The 19115-nt window shown below is 37.1% G+C and overlaps 1 protein-coding gene across 1 annotated transcript; it reads left to right on the plus strand.

Annotated features, from left to right (window-relative positions):
- The first annotated feature begins 17220 nt into the window (after positions 1-17220).
- On the plus strand, positions 17221-18936 carry LOC149205468 (peptide-N4-(N-acetyl-beta-glucosaminyl)asparagine amidase A-like). Its single transcript, XM_089397416.1, has one exon. The coding sequence runs from the start codon at positions 17221-17223 to the stop codon at positions 18934-18936; it is 1716 nt and encodes a 571-aa protein (XP_089253542.1).
- Positions 18937-19115: the final 179 nt, after the last annotated feature.

A 19115-nucleotide genomic window follows, 5' to 3' on the forward strand; every position in this document is an offset into this window, starting at 1 on the left:
CAGAAGCTGTCCGTAGCCCTCCGCCCCACCCCAGCAACCCAACAACCCGCAGGGGTGGCGGGGTGATTACGAACAACCCTCCACCCCACCCGGACAGCCCAACGGCCCGCGGGGGTGGCAGGGTGATTACGAACAACCCTCCACCCCACCCGGACAGCCCAACGGCCCGCGGGGGTGGCAGGGTGATTCCAGGGTAATAGAATTTTAATGTATTTCAGATCCCATTATTTTTGGTCATTATAAAAACATTTTGGATTTATACTTTGGAAAGAAAAATTTTATTTTACCAAAAACATTAGTGTGTTTTTTTCCTCATAAACAACTATTTTTTTGCACATAAAAATTCGGTTTTACTAACATTTTTTTAAAATGTTGAAAATTCACCCTTAAAAAAAAACCATCGTTCCAATATCAACACTTTTTGTTTTCAGGGTTTTTTTGCATGAAAATTTGTTTTCACTGCCATTTTTAAAACATGTTCAAAATTGACACTAAAAAAAAAACCATCGTTCCAGTATACACACTTTTCGTTTTTAGCACTGTTTTTGATGTTTTTTTGGGGTTTTTTGGCTAGAGTTTCCGTTTTGAGTTTATAGTTCCCGTTTCAAAGTTTACATTGTTCTTCATTGATAAAAAGGAAGTTAATACTCTTTCTACCACTGAGACTGCTCTAAGGAAAAAAATTAAAAATACACCCAAGTAACCCCGAGAAGGAGCATTAGGAGAAATAGGGGGAGGTTTCAGCCAAAGGGGAAGTAACTTTTGACATCCATGAGAAGGCCAAACACTAGATTAGCCCCAACTAAGAATATCAAAGTACAAACTTCTATGCTATAGTAGAAAACAAGGCTGCTATAGGAGAAATAGGGCTACTACAAGAGACAGAGTAGGTGCTAGATGAGACAGTCTGTCTACTACAAAATTGTCCCAAGAGGAAAAAATGGGCCCTATATTGAGCATTATTGGCCACAAAATCCTATAACTTTAAATGAGTCTTCAAGGAAGGGGTAAGTACTTGATCTATCACCTCTTACAAACAAAAAATATGTGAATTTTTGCAAACTTCCTCCACTAAACATCCTGTAGGAGAACCATATCTTTTTTTTTGAAGAGTGGAGTTTTCTTGTGAGGATGAGAATTATGATGGGAGAATAAACTTGTTTTTAAATTGGCACACCATTTTTCACCTCACTCATCAACAAGAAGCACTCCTCCTCTTACCATAAGTTGAAATCCTAAGTGCTCTAAAATTGATAATTGGCAGTAGGGTTCCCTTGCATAAACCTTTGAGAACACATGGGAAAATTTCATTGACATGGATAGATAAGTTTTTCTAGACTTGAAGAGATAGTCAAGGATGGATTTACGGAAGATGAAGAGGACAACAAAGAAAAAGAAAATGTTGAAACATAAGAAAAAGTGCCCGAAAAATTAGAACAAAGGATAAAAGGAGAATAAGAAGAAAACTGAAGAGATAACCTCCATCCAATCCAAACGAAAGGTGCCCTAATCCTCTCAAAATAATCCAAGCACTAGGGGATCCATGACCAAACAACTAAAAGGAGAATATGACCTACGACTGGAAGGAAAAAAGATGTTATAGGGAAGAAGAAAGTTGTTATAGGAAAGCGGAAAGTTGCTATAGGAAAGTGTTGGATAGCTAAAGACAGGTCAAGAAGGCCACCAGGACCGTAAATGATGCACAATTAGGTTACTAAGTTACTCAAAGGGTGAGCAACACTTTCCACAGCGGGGTATGATGGGCCTCTACATTAGACATAAATTAAGGCCCATATGAACATCCTTCAGTACATTAAACCTTTATTTTGCATTAGATGACATATTTTTTAATTTAATATGTTCATTAAGAAGGTTTATGGATAATTGCATATTTGTGCCTAATATTGTTTCTTTTTGAATAATATTGTGAGAATATTGGGCAGATTATGAAGATTTGGAGGAGGAGATAATCTAAGGACTTACTCCCTACTACAGTAGGATAAATATTGGATAATAAATCAACAAGATATTATGAAATTATTGCACAAATTCTAGAGCTCCAATTATTGATAAAATATAGGAATGTGTTCCCTGTCATTTAATTCAGAATTCTAGTGTTGGGAACCAGATCCACTATTTCAGGGATTTTGGAGGGAAAAACTTCTTCCTTTCAAGGAGAATGATTCCTCATGATTTTGTATAATTACCAATTCAAATTTTCCTCTAGGGAATGTATTCTTTAGTCTTATTATGGAGAAAACTTGTATTTGTGTAGCACCACTTTCATTTCTAGCAGGGGTGTACTTAGATTTCTTCAAATAATGAGTATTGATGAAATTTTTAGCTTAAAAAAATTGGTCTCCTTCACAGGACTTTGAGTATCATTGGGCTTGGAAATCCTAGGAGCCTCAAAGCCCTTTTGTATAATTTAATTTTCTTCTTTTCACTTCGTATTCACATGCATCTCTTGTTCTTGTTTTTCATATTTCTGCATTTAGTATTGATGATTTTTTTGCTGTAGGATTGGGTTAAATGGTTGAAGTGTGTTTTTCTATAGGTATTTACAGTCACAAGAATGATGTCATCTTTGGAAAAACTTTGGAAGGTCATAGCCATCATTGAGCTACTTGGATTAGTTTACTTATTCACAAACATATAATTTCAGGAACTCCCTTGTAGCAAATAGTTTTAATTTTCTACTATTTTTATAACATGTTAATGAGCTTCATTTGAGTTGATTCCACTTTCATTAGATCATAAAAAATTTCATTTCTATAACAAAATTTACCCATTTTCATTTCCACTTTATTAGGTTAGGCATTTTATAGGTTAAATAACTCACTAGTTCTCGAATTTCCAGATTTTAGACTAGTAATTTTCTGTTATTTTTAGCACATGTTAACAGAGGTATTTCGGAGTGATTCCACTTGGAATGGAGACTTAACACATCCTAATTAATAAAAAAAACTTGTCCCATCCCATTTTAATTTGATTTACTTGTTCATTCGGTTAATTATCTCCTCCTATAGAAAATATGTCCCTTCCTATAGAAAACCTGTAACACCACTTTCCTTCATCAGTTTTTATCCCCATTGCAACTATGACTTAATATAGATGAATAGTGACCCCAAGCTATGAAATTATGATCAGGGGAAGCTCCTAAGCCACTCCAACCATTCCTTTTATTCACTGCAAAAAGAAAGTAGACTTAGTTTCTTTATCACAAGTATGATGCAAGTAGGTTACTGATTTACAAACAAGTGTGAACTAGGTAGATGGTACATGCCATTCTGATTGGTAGTTTGATGAATTGTGCAAGATAAAATAGCCTTCTTTCTACAAATATATTAGCCTTTGTCCTTTCATTACTTGATTAGTACAAGTTGAGCAAGTAGCATTTCCATTTCTTGCAAATAGAGTAACAATTCCATTTTGCAATTAGGTTAGACATTCACTCCATTAAATCAAATAAACAAAAGATGGAAACATTGTATGTTGCACATATACTGTCGATATCTCTTAATTTTGTAGGAACCATGGGTTGATAATTAAATTTGGTCACCTTGGGAGTTGCAACATTCTTGATGCAATATTGGGGCTCATCAGCAGGCCAACTCCTTCACCAGGGAAAGTGGTTCAGTAGGCACCAAGTTCAATAGAAATTCCCTCACCTCATGGAGGCTCTGCACACAATGGAGACCATTGTTTCATAATTGGGGAGGACTAATCTAGGTGGATATTGGTTGTCACCCACCTATTCAACCTAGACCTCCAGCCGGTTTCGTCTGTTTCCTTAATTATAGCAGCATATAATATTTTTAGTATTTTTTCAGGTCCTGAACATCCAGAGTTTTTTTTACCCCCTAAACGACGTTTTTGTGAGGTCTAAAACAAGCTCGGTGGCATAGGCAAGGTCTTATGGACAATCTTGTATTACTTGTAGAGATATTTCCAATGAGGTATCGTACACGCCAAACGGAGATCATATGAACAAGTTACAACCTCGAGAAGTTGGTTGCCCAACTAACCCCAACGAGACCCACAAACTCTTGGCATTTCATCTCCTGGGGTTAGGGTTTTGGTTTTTAGGGTTTTCCCTTGTTGTTCACTAATAAAAATGCCCTTTAGCCTCATTGTAACACAGTTCAGAGGCATGTAGCTTCCACATCTCTTCTAAGAGATAAGCTACCATCACTCGAGCTAGTCTATTTTCATTCAATATGTAAGCATATTTCAGTTATTTAATATTAATGAAATGAGGTTTTGTTTCTGCTACATCTATATGTTTATGTTTATATCTATATCTTTTTGCGTTATTGCATAATTCCATATCAATGATTTGAATTTATTACGACTCATTTTGGTGAGTCTAATGGAAATTATGTGCTTAATTTAGGAAAGCATGGAAATTTCTCGGTTTGGGTGGTTGGAACTGTCTACAACATTGTTAGTAGAAACAACAAAAGGAATTGGAGCATGCATCAATATGTTGGTAAAGGTCTTCAAGAGAAGGGCCATTGTGGGACATTGGTACCCAATAATGTCCATTAATTTCCAAAAGCATGTTATGACTGGTATGATGGTTTTGAGGCAGGGGTATGCCTTGGTTTTGGGACCTACTGATACTGGGAAACCTTTCCAAGGAATGGATCACTCGAGCAACTGATAAAAAAAGAAGGGGATGCCTGAACTAGGAAGGTGAGTGACTACGCGAAAGGAGGTGTCTGGATTGCCCGATGGACTGGGAAATAAAGAAGTGAAGGTCAGGAAATAAATTTGTTTTGGTCATTAGCATTACTGGTTGGAATCATAAGCACATGGGGAGTGTGCTCCGAAACAATGAGCCAGTAAATGTTCATTGAGAGAAAAAGGAGCACAATGATTGTAGCATTGGACATTGGAGGTAGTAAACACTCCAAGTAAAAAGGACAAATCGAAGTGAGATGGAATACATCTAAAGCATCCAGGGACTACAATGAGGACCATTGAATTATGGCTTAATTATAACTTGATTTTTATCATATGTTTTGTTTGTTGGTTAAGGAAAATGCATAGAATATTGTAAATATTGTATTGAGTTGTGTTTATAAATCTCCATAAGCAATATTTTTGTCAAGTTTTCAGGAATTTTGTCTTATCATACATGTCATAGAGCATCGAGGATGGTGTTCCCCTAATGGGGAGGGGTTTGTAAAAGCCCCAGGTTAAAATTTCATGTAAATAAATCGACATTGTAAAAGAAAAAATCAAACCAAGGTTATGGGACATGTATTCTAAGCTAAATGAGGGGAAAAACATTACATTGGAATCCACTTATGGTCAATTATTTATTTATTGGCTATGGAAATTGGCATTGGAAAGAGGAAAAAAGGACAATAAATGACAAATTATTTATTACATACTAGCAAGGACATGTGGGAAACTGCAAAATAAATAAAGGAAAAATGAAAGAAATTCCACTTCGGCAAAGAGGGGAGAGGAAGAGACAAGAAAAGGAGAAAAATAGAACAAGTATATGCATTTAAGAAAAAGGAAAAGAAAAAAGAAAAGAAATTGGAGAGAGAAGATTCTAACATTCTCATTGAGGAAAAGAGAGGGAAAATAGGAGAGAGCAACTACCAATCTCCTTTGCACCAACCACAACTGAATCAATCAATCACTTGTCAGAATGTTGTAACCAGAATACTGTAACTAGATCACAGTAACCGGAACTCAAAAAAACAAATAGAAGCAGCTAAAACATATTTTATGAGGTATACGCTACTTCCATGTGTCGAATCTGCGTGCATACGCACTTTTCTCAAGGCGAACCTGCATATAGATCTGCAAATCAAATTTAAGATGTATACGCTATTTTGATATGCAGAATCAACGTGTATACGTGCCTTTTCTAAAGTGAACCTGCGTACAGATCTGTAAATGATGATTTAAACTTTACAACAATTCCAGACTTAAGTTATACCCAGATCATCATATTTACAGACTACAACATGCGCCCGTTATTCAGATAAAAGATCAAAACCACACAAAGATACTTCACTTCAAGCCTTAAGATCTTGACCCATCATTAGATCTTATCCTTCATCAAGTGCTAAGGTTCATCCTTGATTCAAATATAGCTATGCACCATAACCCAATAACTTGTATTATAGATCTTGCTCTTCATCAGATATTCAATACTTGAGTGAGTTTTCCTAATGATCTTCTCCTCCTTTTATAATCTTAGGCCTTACTCAATACCATGGACCAAAACCATTTAGGACCAATACCTTGGACCAAATACCTGGGGTCAACACTTCGGACTAGATACCTTGGACCAATACCATGGATCAAAATACCATGGACCAAATACCACGGACCAAAACTTAGTTTTTCAACATGTACGCGCCTTTCCTTCTGTGAAAGTGCGTGTGTATGCTATACGCTCCTTTTGGTCTGCTAATCTGTGTGTACACGCAACTTGGTCAATGGGGAACCTCTGTATACCTCTCTTTCTTCAATTTGTGAGTCTGAACTGTGATCAGTCATCTGAGTGAGTTGCCATTAAGGACAACACCTGTGTCCTAGTGCCAAATCTGTGTCATAATGCCAACAAATAGGGCAACCCTCTCTCCCCTTGAGCCTATGGTCTCTCTATGACCTTTAGGTGCCTTTTCAACTGGATTATAAGCACATGATGAAAGCCTTCTCTATTGTGCGAATCCTTAGTGAATTCCTTTGTTCATGCCTGTCATGCTTGCTGAAAAAGCACCAAATTGTGACCCTCTTAGCTCATTTATGAATCTCAAAGGCTCATGTTCAAACCAAGCTAACTCTTGAGTTTAATATACTTGAATTTGAATCAACATATCTTTCGCTCTTTATGTGAGTTCCTTAGTGTTAAAGCCTAAATCGACCTCAAGCTGAAGGGAGGCAATCTTAGGATAACCACAAACCACGCTTAACCTGGTAGCTAGCCCTACCAGGTAGGGAGAGGGCTCTCTCATTATCAATCTCAGTTGAGATGACTGAAATAAGAATAGATTTTAAGCTAGGTGTAGTAGCTCTAGGGTTTTTTGTTTGATTTTGAAGGTTTGGTCGCTGGATCAAATGGAGCAGGTAGCTTAGGTCCAGGAAATCAAATCAGAATTGCAGGATGTTCTTTGGGGCGAGGTAGGTAGGTGTTTTGGCACTTGGAATTGAGTGTGATGGTAAGTCTAATACTGGTGAGGGGTTGAGGATGGCATACAAAGTTCATGAATCCTCTTCAAACAGTTGAAAACATTTAAAACTAAATTTGTTCCTAAGGCAAAGCACTGATATCAATGGATTCCACCTATCTATATTGATTCATTTAGTTAAGAAGAAAGAAATAGATGCTAGTACATATAACACATAAGAGAAACTAAATAACAAAGGAAGAAACAATGCCAAGACACTTTACCACAAGAATCCCAAAAAAATAGCTGCAAAACCCTGGTTTATTTCCTTGCCAAACTGCAGAAGTGATGTACAATGAAGCTTAAAGCATCCACAAGAGTCCAACCTTTACAAATGACTAAGAAAGTACATAATATAGGCATCAAACCACTTATGCTAGCCATCAGGGGTCGAATCCATGAGAACAAGGGTAGTTTCAACCATATCTAAACTAAGAATAGGAATATAGGTAGTGGAACAGCTTTCCTCTATATCCATGGAAACTGATTCATTCAACCTCAAACCACCTCAAACTGATGTATCTACCCCCTCAAGTCATTTTACATTCATATTTACGTTGCATTACATCATTTACAATCATAAATTTACCAAGGAAGAAATAAAAAGTCAACTGGTAGTCAAACTAGGATAAATTCGAAGTTCTGAGCAAAACTGGCAAAATCTGCCCTATGCGCAACACCATCAGCCCAATGTGAAACGCCTCTTTAAGCATGCTTTTGAATGCCTTCCACTCCACCAAATCAGGCCCAAAATAGCTTGTTGGAAATCTCTATCTGTCTAGTTTCTTAAACATCTTGAATTTTATTATTTGGAGGTCATTTGCCCCTTCAAAAATGAATTCTCCCGAGACTGCTACGTGTGGGTGCAAAAAGTGGCAGAGAGGGCAATTTTTGAGTGTTTTTTGCCTTTTAGGAGACCTAGTTTTGCTCCAAATGAGATGTAACTTTAAGGGATTGATGTACTTTTGATGTTGAATCCAGAAATACAAGCCATTTTGCAAATGGGTGTGCCAATCCAATGCGCGGCGCCGGTGGTGCTGCGCATCCACGAGAATTTCCTGTGTTGCATAATTCAAAAATTTGAAATTGACAAAATTGTTTCAAAATTTGCCCAGTTTTGGCTCAAAGCTACTTCATGGGTTACGTTGTTGGGATAGTGTAACATCAGCCAAGATATTAAGCTTATCCTCCCTCTTTTTTCTTTTTAAGGCCCTCCTTAATCTTGCCTTAAGTTACTTAATCCTTATATTACATATCTTGTTCTGGGTCATATAGTGATAGGCCATGTGGCGAAGCATTTTATTTTCTTTATTGGCCTTCTATACCAACTTCTAAAGGTGGATGTTCACCCTTTCTAACCAAGTTTCTCAGTCATTTTCAATTTCTTGCTCAATGGAGGTCATCTTGACCTTTGCCTTCTTTGCCTTTTGCCTCTCTTCTCTAAGCATTTGCAACTCCATGATAACCTGCTTGTCACTTAATTGCTTGTTTTCCTGCTCAAGATAATTAATGATCCACTTTTCTCTTTCCAAATTGATTGAAAAGGCTTGAATGTCAACCTCTTGTTTCTTGATGGTATCCTTAGCACTTTGAGTCTCCAAATCAATGACATTAAGTCCCTGTACTTCCTCATGAACAACTAGGTCAAAGTCCCTTTCTTGCTCATCATTAGGATCCACCTCTTGCAATTTTCCTTTGGCTTTACCTTTGTCCTTGTTGTGCTGCCCAATATGTACCTGTTTTGCTGAAGAAGAAGGCAAAGCCCCTTCCACTCCTCATGGAGATAGCATTTTCCTATGGTCTGTAAATGAAGGCGAGACCCCTTCCAATCCTTGTGGAGATAGTACTCGCTTGGCATCTACAAAGAGCATCCTAGTGCCTCTCTCATAAGTCAAAAACACAGGTACCCCCAAAGTTTCAGTTTATTGAACCTTTTAATGTCGTGAAGGTCCACCTTCCTCCTGATGCACTGACAAAAATATTTGAGGGCCTTTGAACACCTCATGAGAAATGAAGGTTTTCCATGGCATTCCCAACTGATTGAGCTTATCTAAAACAATGATTTTAATAACAGAGAAATGATAAATACTGTTGAGCTACTGTGGATATGGTTTCCTCTTTGAAATAACTGTCATTTTCTCTATATTATTGCATATAAAATAAGGAATACTCATCATTTTCACCCTAGTGAAATGCATCAACAATCTGATATGGTAGGCATATAGTCTGGAGAACCTACCCTCACAAGTAAAATACTTAATGATGAGCTTCATGAGTTTAGCATACCGGTCCTCTAAAAATCTGAAAGGAAACACTCTACTAATTCTGCCATGGTATTTAGCCTTGATGTAAGGCTCATAATACTCCCTGTTAATATGTTGTCTCTTGTTCCATTTCTCCCCTACATATGGAATTCCTTTGGCCTCTGCAATGATGGTGGATGATAGAGTAAATGTAACCCCAGAAAGATGCACCACATTATTGTCCAAGTTTGTCACAAATAGTCTTGCTAACTCATGATGGAAATTAACTCTCTATACCATCTCACAAAAATCAAAACATGACTGATGTCTAAAGCATGTGGTGGCTAATGGGCAAGTAAGTAGTTCACTCATACTGATGGGCTCTTCCCTGATAATCTTACCACCTTTGTGAGGTTTTCTCTACTGCAAAATACTTTCCCTAAAGTTATCACTTAGGGTGTCCTCCTCAAAATCAGGCTCACTGTCCCTCTCCATGCTTGTCTTTTTGGGATGATGTGATGAATGGTGGATTAATATATGGGGGAAAAGATGAGTATGAAGAGATTTGTAAAAAGGAAAAATAGTGATGAGGTGACTAGACTATGATATGAGTTATGAGGTCAAGGGAGGGAGTAGGGTTTGTAGGAAAGTATGTGGGGTCTTGGGTTTGTGACAATAGTGTGTAGAGGAGTTCATATATGAAGGATTAGGGTTTAGAGAAAATGGATTAGGGAATCAAAATAGCAGAAAACAAAAACCTTTTGCAAATCACAATGGAAAACAAATACCCTTTGAAAATGTATGAGAGAGTGTAGAGGATAGCTAGGGTTTAGCTTCTTGAGAGATAAAAATCATCATAATTAATGAGAAACCCTTGTTTAGCTAGGAAGGGAGCTTAACTTACTTGATCAGAGGGCCATTGAGAGATTTGAAGTGAATTAGGTTGATTTGAACCATTTTGAAGCTTTGAAGATAGGTGCACAACGCCACCTAGCAGGTGCGCATCACTAATTATATGCGTAGAGCCAGTGTAAAATTACACTGGCAAAACTCCTCTGATGCATAGTGCCACCAAATTTCTCACAAAATGCTAGATTTTCTCTCTTTTGCCCAATGACTGCTCCAAATTGCGTTTTTTTTCTCCACACTTCAAATTTTCGAAGTGAAATGACACATAATAATGTAATAACCTTATATACCTTCTCACTTTAATTTTTGTCTTTTCAAAACCCACTTTTATAAAGTTTACATGACTTTTTCAAATGCTCTATTTTTATGCTTGAAGTTTGACCCTTTTCCCTGAAAATTTGATGAACTGATGCTTTGATGTTTTGATTTTGCAGTGGCAGGAGTTGGCAAGGTGACCAGGAGTGGCTGATAAGTATTTATTACATATAGGAACCATAAAATTACATCAAATTACATGTAAATAAAACAATAAAATACAAATGCTATGTTTTACCTCAAAACAAGTTTTGAGGTTAAAGAGCTTTATTTAGCTTACAAAAAGGAAATTTATGATTTGTTGAACTTTATTTACCCCCTCATGTGTCTGCTGACATTTATTACTCTTTTGAATGACCATGGTGAAAAACCCTAAGACCTAGTGAAACTAAAGTCTAAGACTAATTTTTATAAATGATGTGAATGGGAATGACTATGAATGACTGAAAAAATATGTGAAATAGGCCAGCAGGTATATAGCATGAGGGACAAGTGAAATGAAACCCTACCATCAGTTGATCCATGACCTAATGGAGTGTAACTCATCAGAATGGGACATCTAATATGAAATGCAAAAGATAATTTTGATCACTGATGGCAGTGTGAAAGCACTCACACTAACACTTAGCATGCATTTCTTGTTTTTATTTCATCCGCTCATGCATCTCTCTTCTCTACATTCATGCATCTCAGTATAACTCTCTGCTTCTTCAATCTCTCATTCTCTACTCAAAGATTCTCCTCTACCTTAAAGAATCCTCCACACTCAATTCCCAATGTTTTTTTACACCCACAACTAACTTCAATTTCTAGAAAAATCCATGGGATAACTTCATAATCTAAGGTTACTCTACCCATTCCTTTCATTCAAATATGAAGGGACCTACGAGCTTCCACCTAACTTCCACAATTATGTAGGTGGTTGTTCCAACTACCATATATTCCCCGTTCAATTATTTTTTGGGCAAGATGGAAGAGGGATGATTTTAATTTGATTTCATGAAAAGGCTTTGGAAATGTGACCCCCCAACCCTCTCACTAGTTCTCACCCATGGAATCATGGATCCTCTTTTACATGCTCTTATCTCAATCAACATTGAATATTCTATTGAATGTATAATAATAATATTAATTATACTTTCAAGAATGCATAATAACAATATTAATAATACTTGCATATCCATTGTATGGCTTCCTCATGGCATAAAACATAGCATGCTAATCAAACTTCCATGCCAACATAGTCATCAATTTAATCATAATTGATTACAATATAAATTGTGTTTAAAATGGTTGTAATTGATATCAAAGGTTTTTCGTATTAAATAGAGAGATAAATGGTCAATTAACATATTCCAAACCTTTCCAATGGTATATTGCATTGCATCTAATTGCATAGGAATGAGGATATAGGAAATATTATGTCAAGATGACCGAACCAAAGTACAAGTAGGCCCCATTTGAATACTCTATCTTTAAAGGCATGTTTAATCCAATTACCTAGCTCAAATGGGACCCTAAGACATATATGGTTGGAAATATTATTATAATACCTCTCCAAAAGTATATGGCACTCCCTCTAACTCCTCACGTTTGAGGATAAATTATTTTTTGAATATTAATTATATAGTTTATGAATTCGACCTAGCTAGTGGGCAAGTCATCCCTACTTTTGCGGGTGAAATGCAACATATATAGGTGTTATGTGGAGGAACCTAGGAATCACTCACTCAAGTAAATTTAGACCTTTATAATAAGGTGAAGAGGTAGTTATAAGTTTCATACCTCATGAACAAAGTGAGGTGAAGATGGATTGTAGAGGGTTTTTGTGGGAAGGGTTTTTTGGCACATTTTTGAAAGGGTTTTTGCACTCTTTGGGAAGGTTTTTGGTATTGGATAAAATGTGAGCTGAAAACTTGTTCTAGAGGCTAATTTTAATCCATTTTGAAGGTAATTTTTAACCATTTTGTAGACATAACTCTAGTCCTGTTGAGGTTGAGCTTCAAGTTTGCTCAAGTGGCCAAATTTTGTTGTTTGAGGGCAAGTTCAAGACTAATTTGAAGGTTGATTCCTGGAGCTTTTTAGGTTTGGTTTTATGACCAAGTTATGGTGCATTGAAGATTGATTTCAGGTCTATATTGAAGGCTATATTTTGGTGTTTTGAATGCTATGTTCAAGTCTAGTTTATGACCAAAGTTGTAATGTTATTATAGACTAAGTTCTGTTTTGATTTTTGAGGTGGATGACATTTGTTGTAGACCTATTTCCAATGATATTTGGAGGGTGAGTGTGGTTGGATAAGGCAATGTTAAGGGACCTTTTAGTTGAATTATTTTTGATGTTAAGGTGATGATATGGCTAAGCCCTATTGTGGACAGAGGTGCAATAAGAACATCGATATCATGGGCGATTCTTGTGGTAGGCCTGTGGATTATAAAAGATGAGTGTTTAGTGCAAAGGTTGATAGGATGCAAGAAGCATATATTCAAGTTTGTAAAGGCCTATTTGGTTCCAAGTGTGTTGAAAATCCATCCCTATGTAGCAAAAGTAAATCTATAATGCTAAGTTCAAGTTTCCAAGTGGGAAAGCCTTCTCTTTGAACATATAATAAGCCTAAGATGTGGTAGTTGAACAATGAAAAATAAGAGTTGAGCAAGTTTAAGTGCCATATGGGAAATTCCTTTTTTGATCAAATAAAAAGAAATGACATTTAGAAGATCAATTCTAAAGAGTAGAGTCAAGAATCCTAGTTAAAGAGAAAAATGTTGAGATGTACAGGTCAAGTGGTTGTGATCATGCTTGAAAGTGAAAAACTAATGGTTGCATGGTTGGATGATGCGATAACCTCAGGTTAAATTTCCATGTAAATAACTAATGTATGGACATTATAAAAGTAAAAGTCAAACCAAGGTCACGGGGCACATATTCCAAGTTGAATAAGGGGGAAACATTACATTGGGATCCACTCGTGGTTAATTATTTATTGGCTATGGAAATTGACATTGGAAAGAGTAAAAAGGAAACAAATGGAAAAGTAATTATTATAGGTCAGAAAGGACATGAGGCAAAAATGAAAATAAATAAAGGAAAATGAAATAAATTCCACTTCAGCAAGTGGGGAAGAGGAAGAGACAAGAAAATGATAAAAATAGTAAAATAATATGCATGCAAGGAAAAAAGAACAAAAAAAATTGGAGAGAGAACATTATAGCATTCCCTTTGGTGAAAAGGAGAGGAAAAGGAGGGAAAAATATACAACACTTTAGCACAAGAAAGACAAGAAAGGTTCCCCCGATTGGCGTGGACAAGATGGAAATGCGTGGAATTATGATGGAGGTGGGATGGTGGCAATACAGACCGCCTCTCAATATAATCACCCCACATGATGTTGAGACGACCTGTAGGCACGGTAGAAACCCGAGGCGAGGAGATGACAAAGTAGTGGAGGAAAAAGGAGGAAGGATCGGCGGCGATCTGACGATGGGACGTTGGGTAGGTGGCAACAAATCAATAAGAGCAGGTAAGGGCAGATTTGAAGACAGTATGATGCTAAGGAGGGCGACGAAGGAAGCAAGCAGCTGGCTGGTATTCTATGCTATTCGTTTCAGAAAGGGGCAGAAGGCAACGGCAGGGAGAATGAGAAGGGCTGGAGACGACGTCAACAAGGCAGGAAGACAGACGAGACAGGACAGAGGAATGCAAGGAGCACAGTTCGACACTGAGCAGGACCAGCTGGCGACAGAAAAACAGAAGGCCTGGGAGGAGGAGAGGCCCCTTGAGTATAAAGACCAATTTCCTGCTAGGAAAGGAAGGGTGGGGATGGCCAAAATGCTTGAGAAAGAGCAGCAAGGGGAAGAAATAAATCTGGATAGGAAAGTCAAGGAGCCCGGCAGAGAGGAATTCACAGGGAACGTGTCCTTCAAGGTTGGGTAGGGGAGCCAGGTAGCTACTAGGAGCAGACCGCTTCAGCTAGGTAGAGGAAGAGGACACTGAGGGAGAGGGGGACGGCGACAATCCGACAGACAAGACTCTAAAGCGCCTTCGCCTGTACGTCAAAGACGGGATCAGAAAACAATGAAGCATATGGTGCAGGAGGCAGAGAAGGCCTACAATGAAGGAACCGACGCAGACATCCGCAAGCTCATTCAGGAATTGGAAACCAATGCAATGCAGGACGATTCGGAACCCGAGATGGAGGATTGGGGCAACCTGATCCCTGACCCAGGCAATACAAGGGGATGCCTGTCTTTATACAAGCAGGCCTTACATGTACATTGGGTAGTGAAGCGGTTAATAGCAAAGGCTATGGAGCAGGTCGCAGTGGAAATGGCAGAGATGGCTGAGGGAATACCAAATTTAAGGAGAGAGATGAAGAACCTCCAAATTAATTTGCTCACGCAGGACATTAAGCTGGAAGAAATACAACAACAGCTGAAGAAGATAGCTACAACACCCTGGGAAGATGATACTCAGCCTGAAATCATGGTAGATTAATCTTTCTAGATTAAGTCAATGGTTTTCTGTGTTAATTCTCTGAGAGCAAGCTCTCCTTTTTGTTCTGTTTTAAGTTGATCATGTCGATAGGAAACCAGATTAGTAATTTTGGAAGTGAAGTGTATTTGGCATGGATTTGCAGACTTTGTCTTTTTGGTTATTGGTCGGCGTATAAAGACTTAAGGTGGCCAACATACCGGTTTACCTTCTGGGTGGTTGAGGCCACCAAACGTTTGTACTTATTTCAACCTGGATAAATAGAAAAACAAAGGTCCTCCTTTAGCTAACAAAAAAAAAAAAGATAAGAAAGGGACCCCATTTCTATAACTACATCTTGGAAGTTGGGTCATGCGTGGTAACTCTCAGCTCATGTTTACCCTGGTAAGTATATTAAAGTGAGTAAATGTGGCATGAGGTGTTACATCCACAACATGAATTTATATGAGATATTGACATTGTTTACACATAGGGTCATTTATCTAAGATCCTATAGCTTGACTCCCATCATTATAGTGCATAAAGACACATTCTACAACCCAATATGAGGGAGGTGTGATTCTTTTGGTGCTCTACTTACAATTGATAATGCCTTTTTTAAAATAAAAATAAAATATTCACTAAATAAAATATAGTGTCATCTATAATTAAAAGAAAAAAATAATTATACAGATCTGGTCAAGTTTGAATTAAAAGCATTATAAACATCAATAATATCAGTGTCATTGTGCTAGTCCCTCTCTTATTGCATTGAGAGGAGTATTGTGCCAGTCCATCTCGCATTGTGTTGAGAGGAGTATTCTATAACACAGTATGATGGAGATGTGCAATTCCTTCCATGACCAACTTGGAATTGGTAAGTGCACTTTTAAAAATAAAAATAAACTATTCCCTAAATAAAATAATCAATGTTGACTAAAAAAAAAAGGATAAAAAAATACAAAATTTTGTTAGTTTTAGTTAAAAGAGTTATAAAGCACCAATACTTTCACTTTCATTGTGCTCACTTTGTTATGATATTCATGTGCTTAAAATAGAGTAGACATGTAATATTTAAAAGAAATATTTAATTCTTCTTCATAAATAAATAAAACATTTCCATATTAAATAACATATATTTTTATCAACATTATATAAAGAATGATAAAGTAATTATAAGGAAAAATAAATTTATATTTTCACTTCCCATTGTGAAGAAGATGTGTAATTCTTTTACTTTTTAAAATATGTCAATGTAGACCTTATATACAATATTTGAAAATAGATACTAACTAATATATTTCAATATCAACTTCATATATATCTATATCCTTCAGTAATCAACATGGAGTTGATACAAGGTACACATATATATATGATGATGATGATGATGATGATATATTGGTGTGTTACTCAATAGAAGGCCATATTTAATTCCTTCCATGTTGAGCATGTAGTTAGATCAAATCTCTCTATGTGGAAACCTTCCTTCAAGTTATGCACTCTAAAAGAGGTTTCACTTTAAGAGATTTTATTCGTGAATATGAATATTTTCATAGTTGGAGATTCAAAAAACAACATCTTTATATATCCTACTGAACTGTAAAATAAACCTATCAAGTTCAACCAATAATTAAATATTTTCATAATATATTTATTGAATCACATTGGTGGCTGAATTTCAACCAATAATTAAATATTTTCATAATATATTTATTGAATCACATTGGTGGCTGAATTTGTAAGGTTAGTATCACATAAAATAAAACAAGAGGCTAAGCATACCAGCAGGTGCGGATTTTCTGCCGCTTAGCAATCCAGCAAGATTTTTTTGGAAGAGTTTAATTTGTTTTTATTAAAAACAATATAATATTAAAGATCGATCAAATCTGAAAGAAAATCATTAACGATCAAAATAGATTTGCCAGATAAAACCGCCAGTAAATTCAGCTTCTAAATCATATCCTCATCCAGCATCATTTAAACCCACCTCATTATATATATTTTTATTCACATTGGATCACATCCACAGGAGACAACTGAAATAGAAATAGAATTTTGATTGGTTCATTAGACCAGGCACAATGGATTTGAAAGCCATTATATTTTATATTATACTTTTTCTGCTTTCTCAGTCTCTATTCAATGCTTCTGCAGATGTATATATTGATGTCAGCAGGCCTATAAACTTTACTGCCAACCAGGTTTGCTCTGTTCTTGCCCTGCAGCATGATTTTGGCAACACTACTGATGGAAATCCTCTTGTGGAAGCACCCTACAATCCACCTGCAAACTGCTCCGGTAACTGGAACAAAGTGATCCTCCACTGGGAGGCTACCTGCGACGTTTGTAGTCTGGGAATTGCCGGGGTTTGGCTAAGTGGTGTTGAGATCCTGAGAACAAGCACATTTATACAGGCATATACGACTAATGGTTCGAATTCATGGGAGGTCAACAAGGATGTAACCAGGTATTTTACATTACTGAATAAGTCCCAGAATTTGGTGGTAATGTTGGATGGTTTACAAAAGTTGCATGTCAACATCACTTTCCATTTTCTTGAAAGCCATGATGACCATATTCCCAAATATTATGCACCTGCAGATCTGATCCTCCCAATTTCAAAACCCTCAGCTACCAATGGGGGGCATTGGTTTTCGGTGCAGAATAGATCTGATATTCCGTCACAGAAATTACAGGTACCATCAAATGTGTATAGGGCTGTTGTTGAAATTTATTTGTCAGCCCATGATGATGATGAATATTGGTGGACAAACATACCAGATGATTTACCAAATGATTACTTAAAGGCCAACAACCTAACGTATTCATCGTTCATTGGCAACGGAGGTTTTAGGGAAGTACTTGCTTTCATAGATGCGTCTGTTGTGGGTGCTGTGTGGCCTTTTCCTGTTCAGTATGGAGGGAGCACGCACCATGATAAGCAGGTCGAGAATTTGTTATGGAAACCTGTTATGGGCATCGGGGCTTTCAATCTGCCCACATATGACCTTGAGGTAACCCCATTTCTTGGACAGTTGGTGGATGAAGAGTATCACACTTTTGCTCTCACTGTAGTGAACGCCCTTCCCCTTTGGCTTGTGGATGCGAATCTGCACCTGTGGTTGGATGAAACAACTAGTGTTCAGACAGTAGGAAAATTGGGGAATTATCAATTACCTGCTTTTAACCTTTCTGTACATCGATTAACGTTTAAGAATAATGATACTACTTCTTGGAAATTTCGGGGTGAGAGAACCATTTCATATTCTGGGTGGGTTAATTCAACTCAAGGGAACCTTACAACTCATGTTTTCCAGAGCTTCAATTACTCTAATCATCTCGTATTGGGTTCTAATTTTGATGCCTTTGATTTCCGGACTTCTCAAAACAATGAAATAGACGTATCGACGATGCAGAAAGTTACAGTGGATTCGCCCTCAGAAGAATCAGTTTTCTCTCAACTAATTTCAAACTCTTACCCTCTACTTTATTGGAGGAATGTTACCTACCTAGATCGTCCTTTGTATTTGCTTCGTAAAAGCATTGATCATGCTTTCAGTAACGCTATAAGCAATACTTTCCCAGGCGGCAGTTCATTCGGACATGTGGACAATAGGCAGCAATCATTGTTGGATCTGAGAATGGACGATCTTGGAATTTCCTTAGTAAACGAATTGAGCGCTTCGCAGACCTATCAATACGTGGGAAGTGATGAATGTTATTTCCGAAACCTGACCATGTCGTACAATGAAATTATTCAAGATTCTCCTGGCACCAAGTGCAGCAGCGATAACTAGGAGAATTTTATGTATCATTTGGTCTTGATGATCAACAACACTAGCTGCTTAGAAATTCATCTGTAAAATTTTCTTCTATGTGATTTTCTTTCTAATGAAAAGACTTTTTTTAATGTATTATTTGGTTTATCCAGTCAAGAGGCTACAACCCGGTGTTATGGTGATGTGTAAGTATGCCA

Source organism: Pinus tabuliformis, chromosome 1_2 (genome assembly GCF_031772625.1).
Source record: "Pinus tabuliformis cultivar Carrire ecotype Pingquan chromosome 1_2, CPIR1, whole genome shotgun sequence".
NCBI classification, from domain to species: Eukaryota; Viridiplantae; Streptophyta; class Pinopsida; order Pinales; family Pinaceae; genus Pinus; species Pinus tabuliformis.

What these genes read in the sequence shown, in the direction of transcription:
- LOC149205468 (XM_089397416.1), top strand. Translation starts at nt 17,221, where the DNA reads ATGGATTTGAAAGCCATTATATTTTATATTATACTTTTTCTGCTTTCT.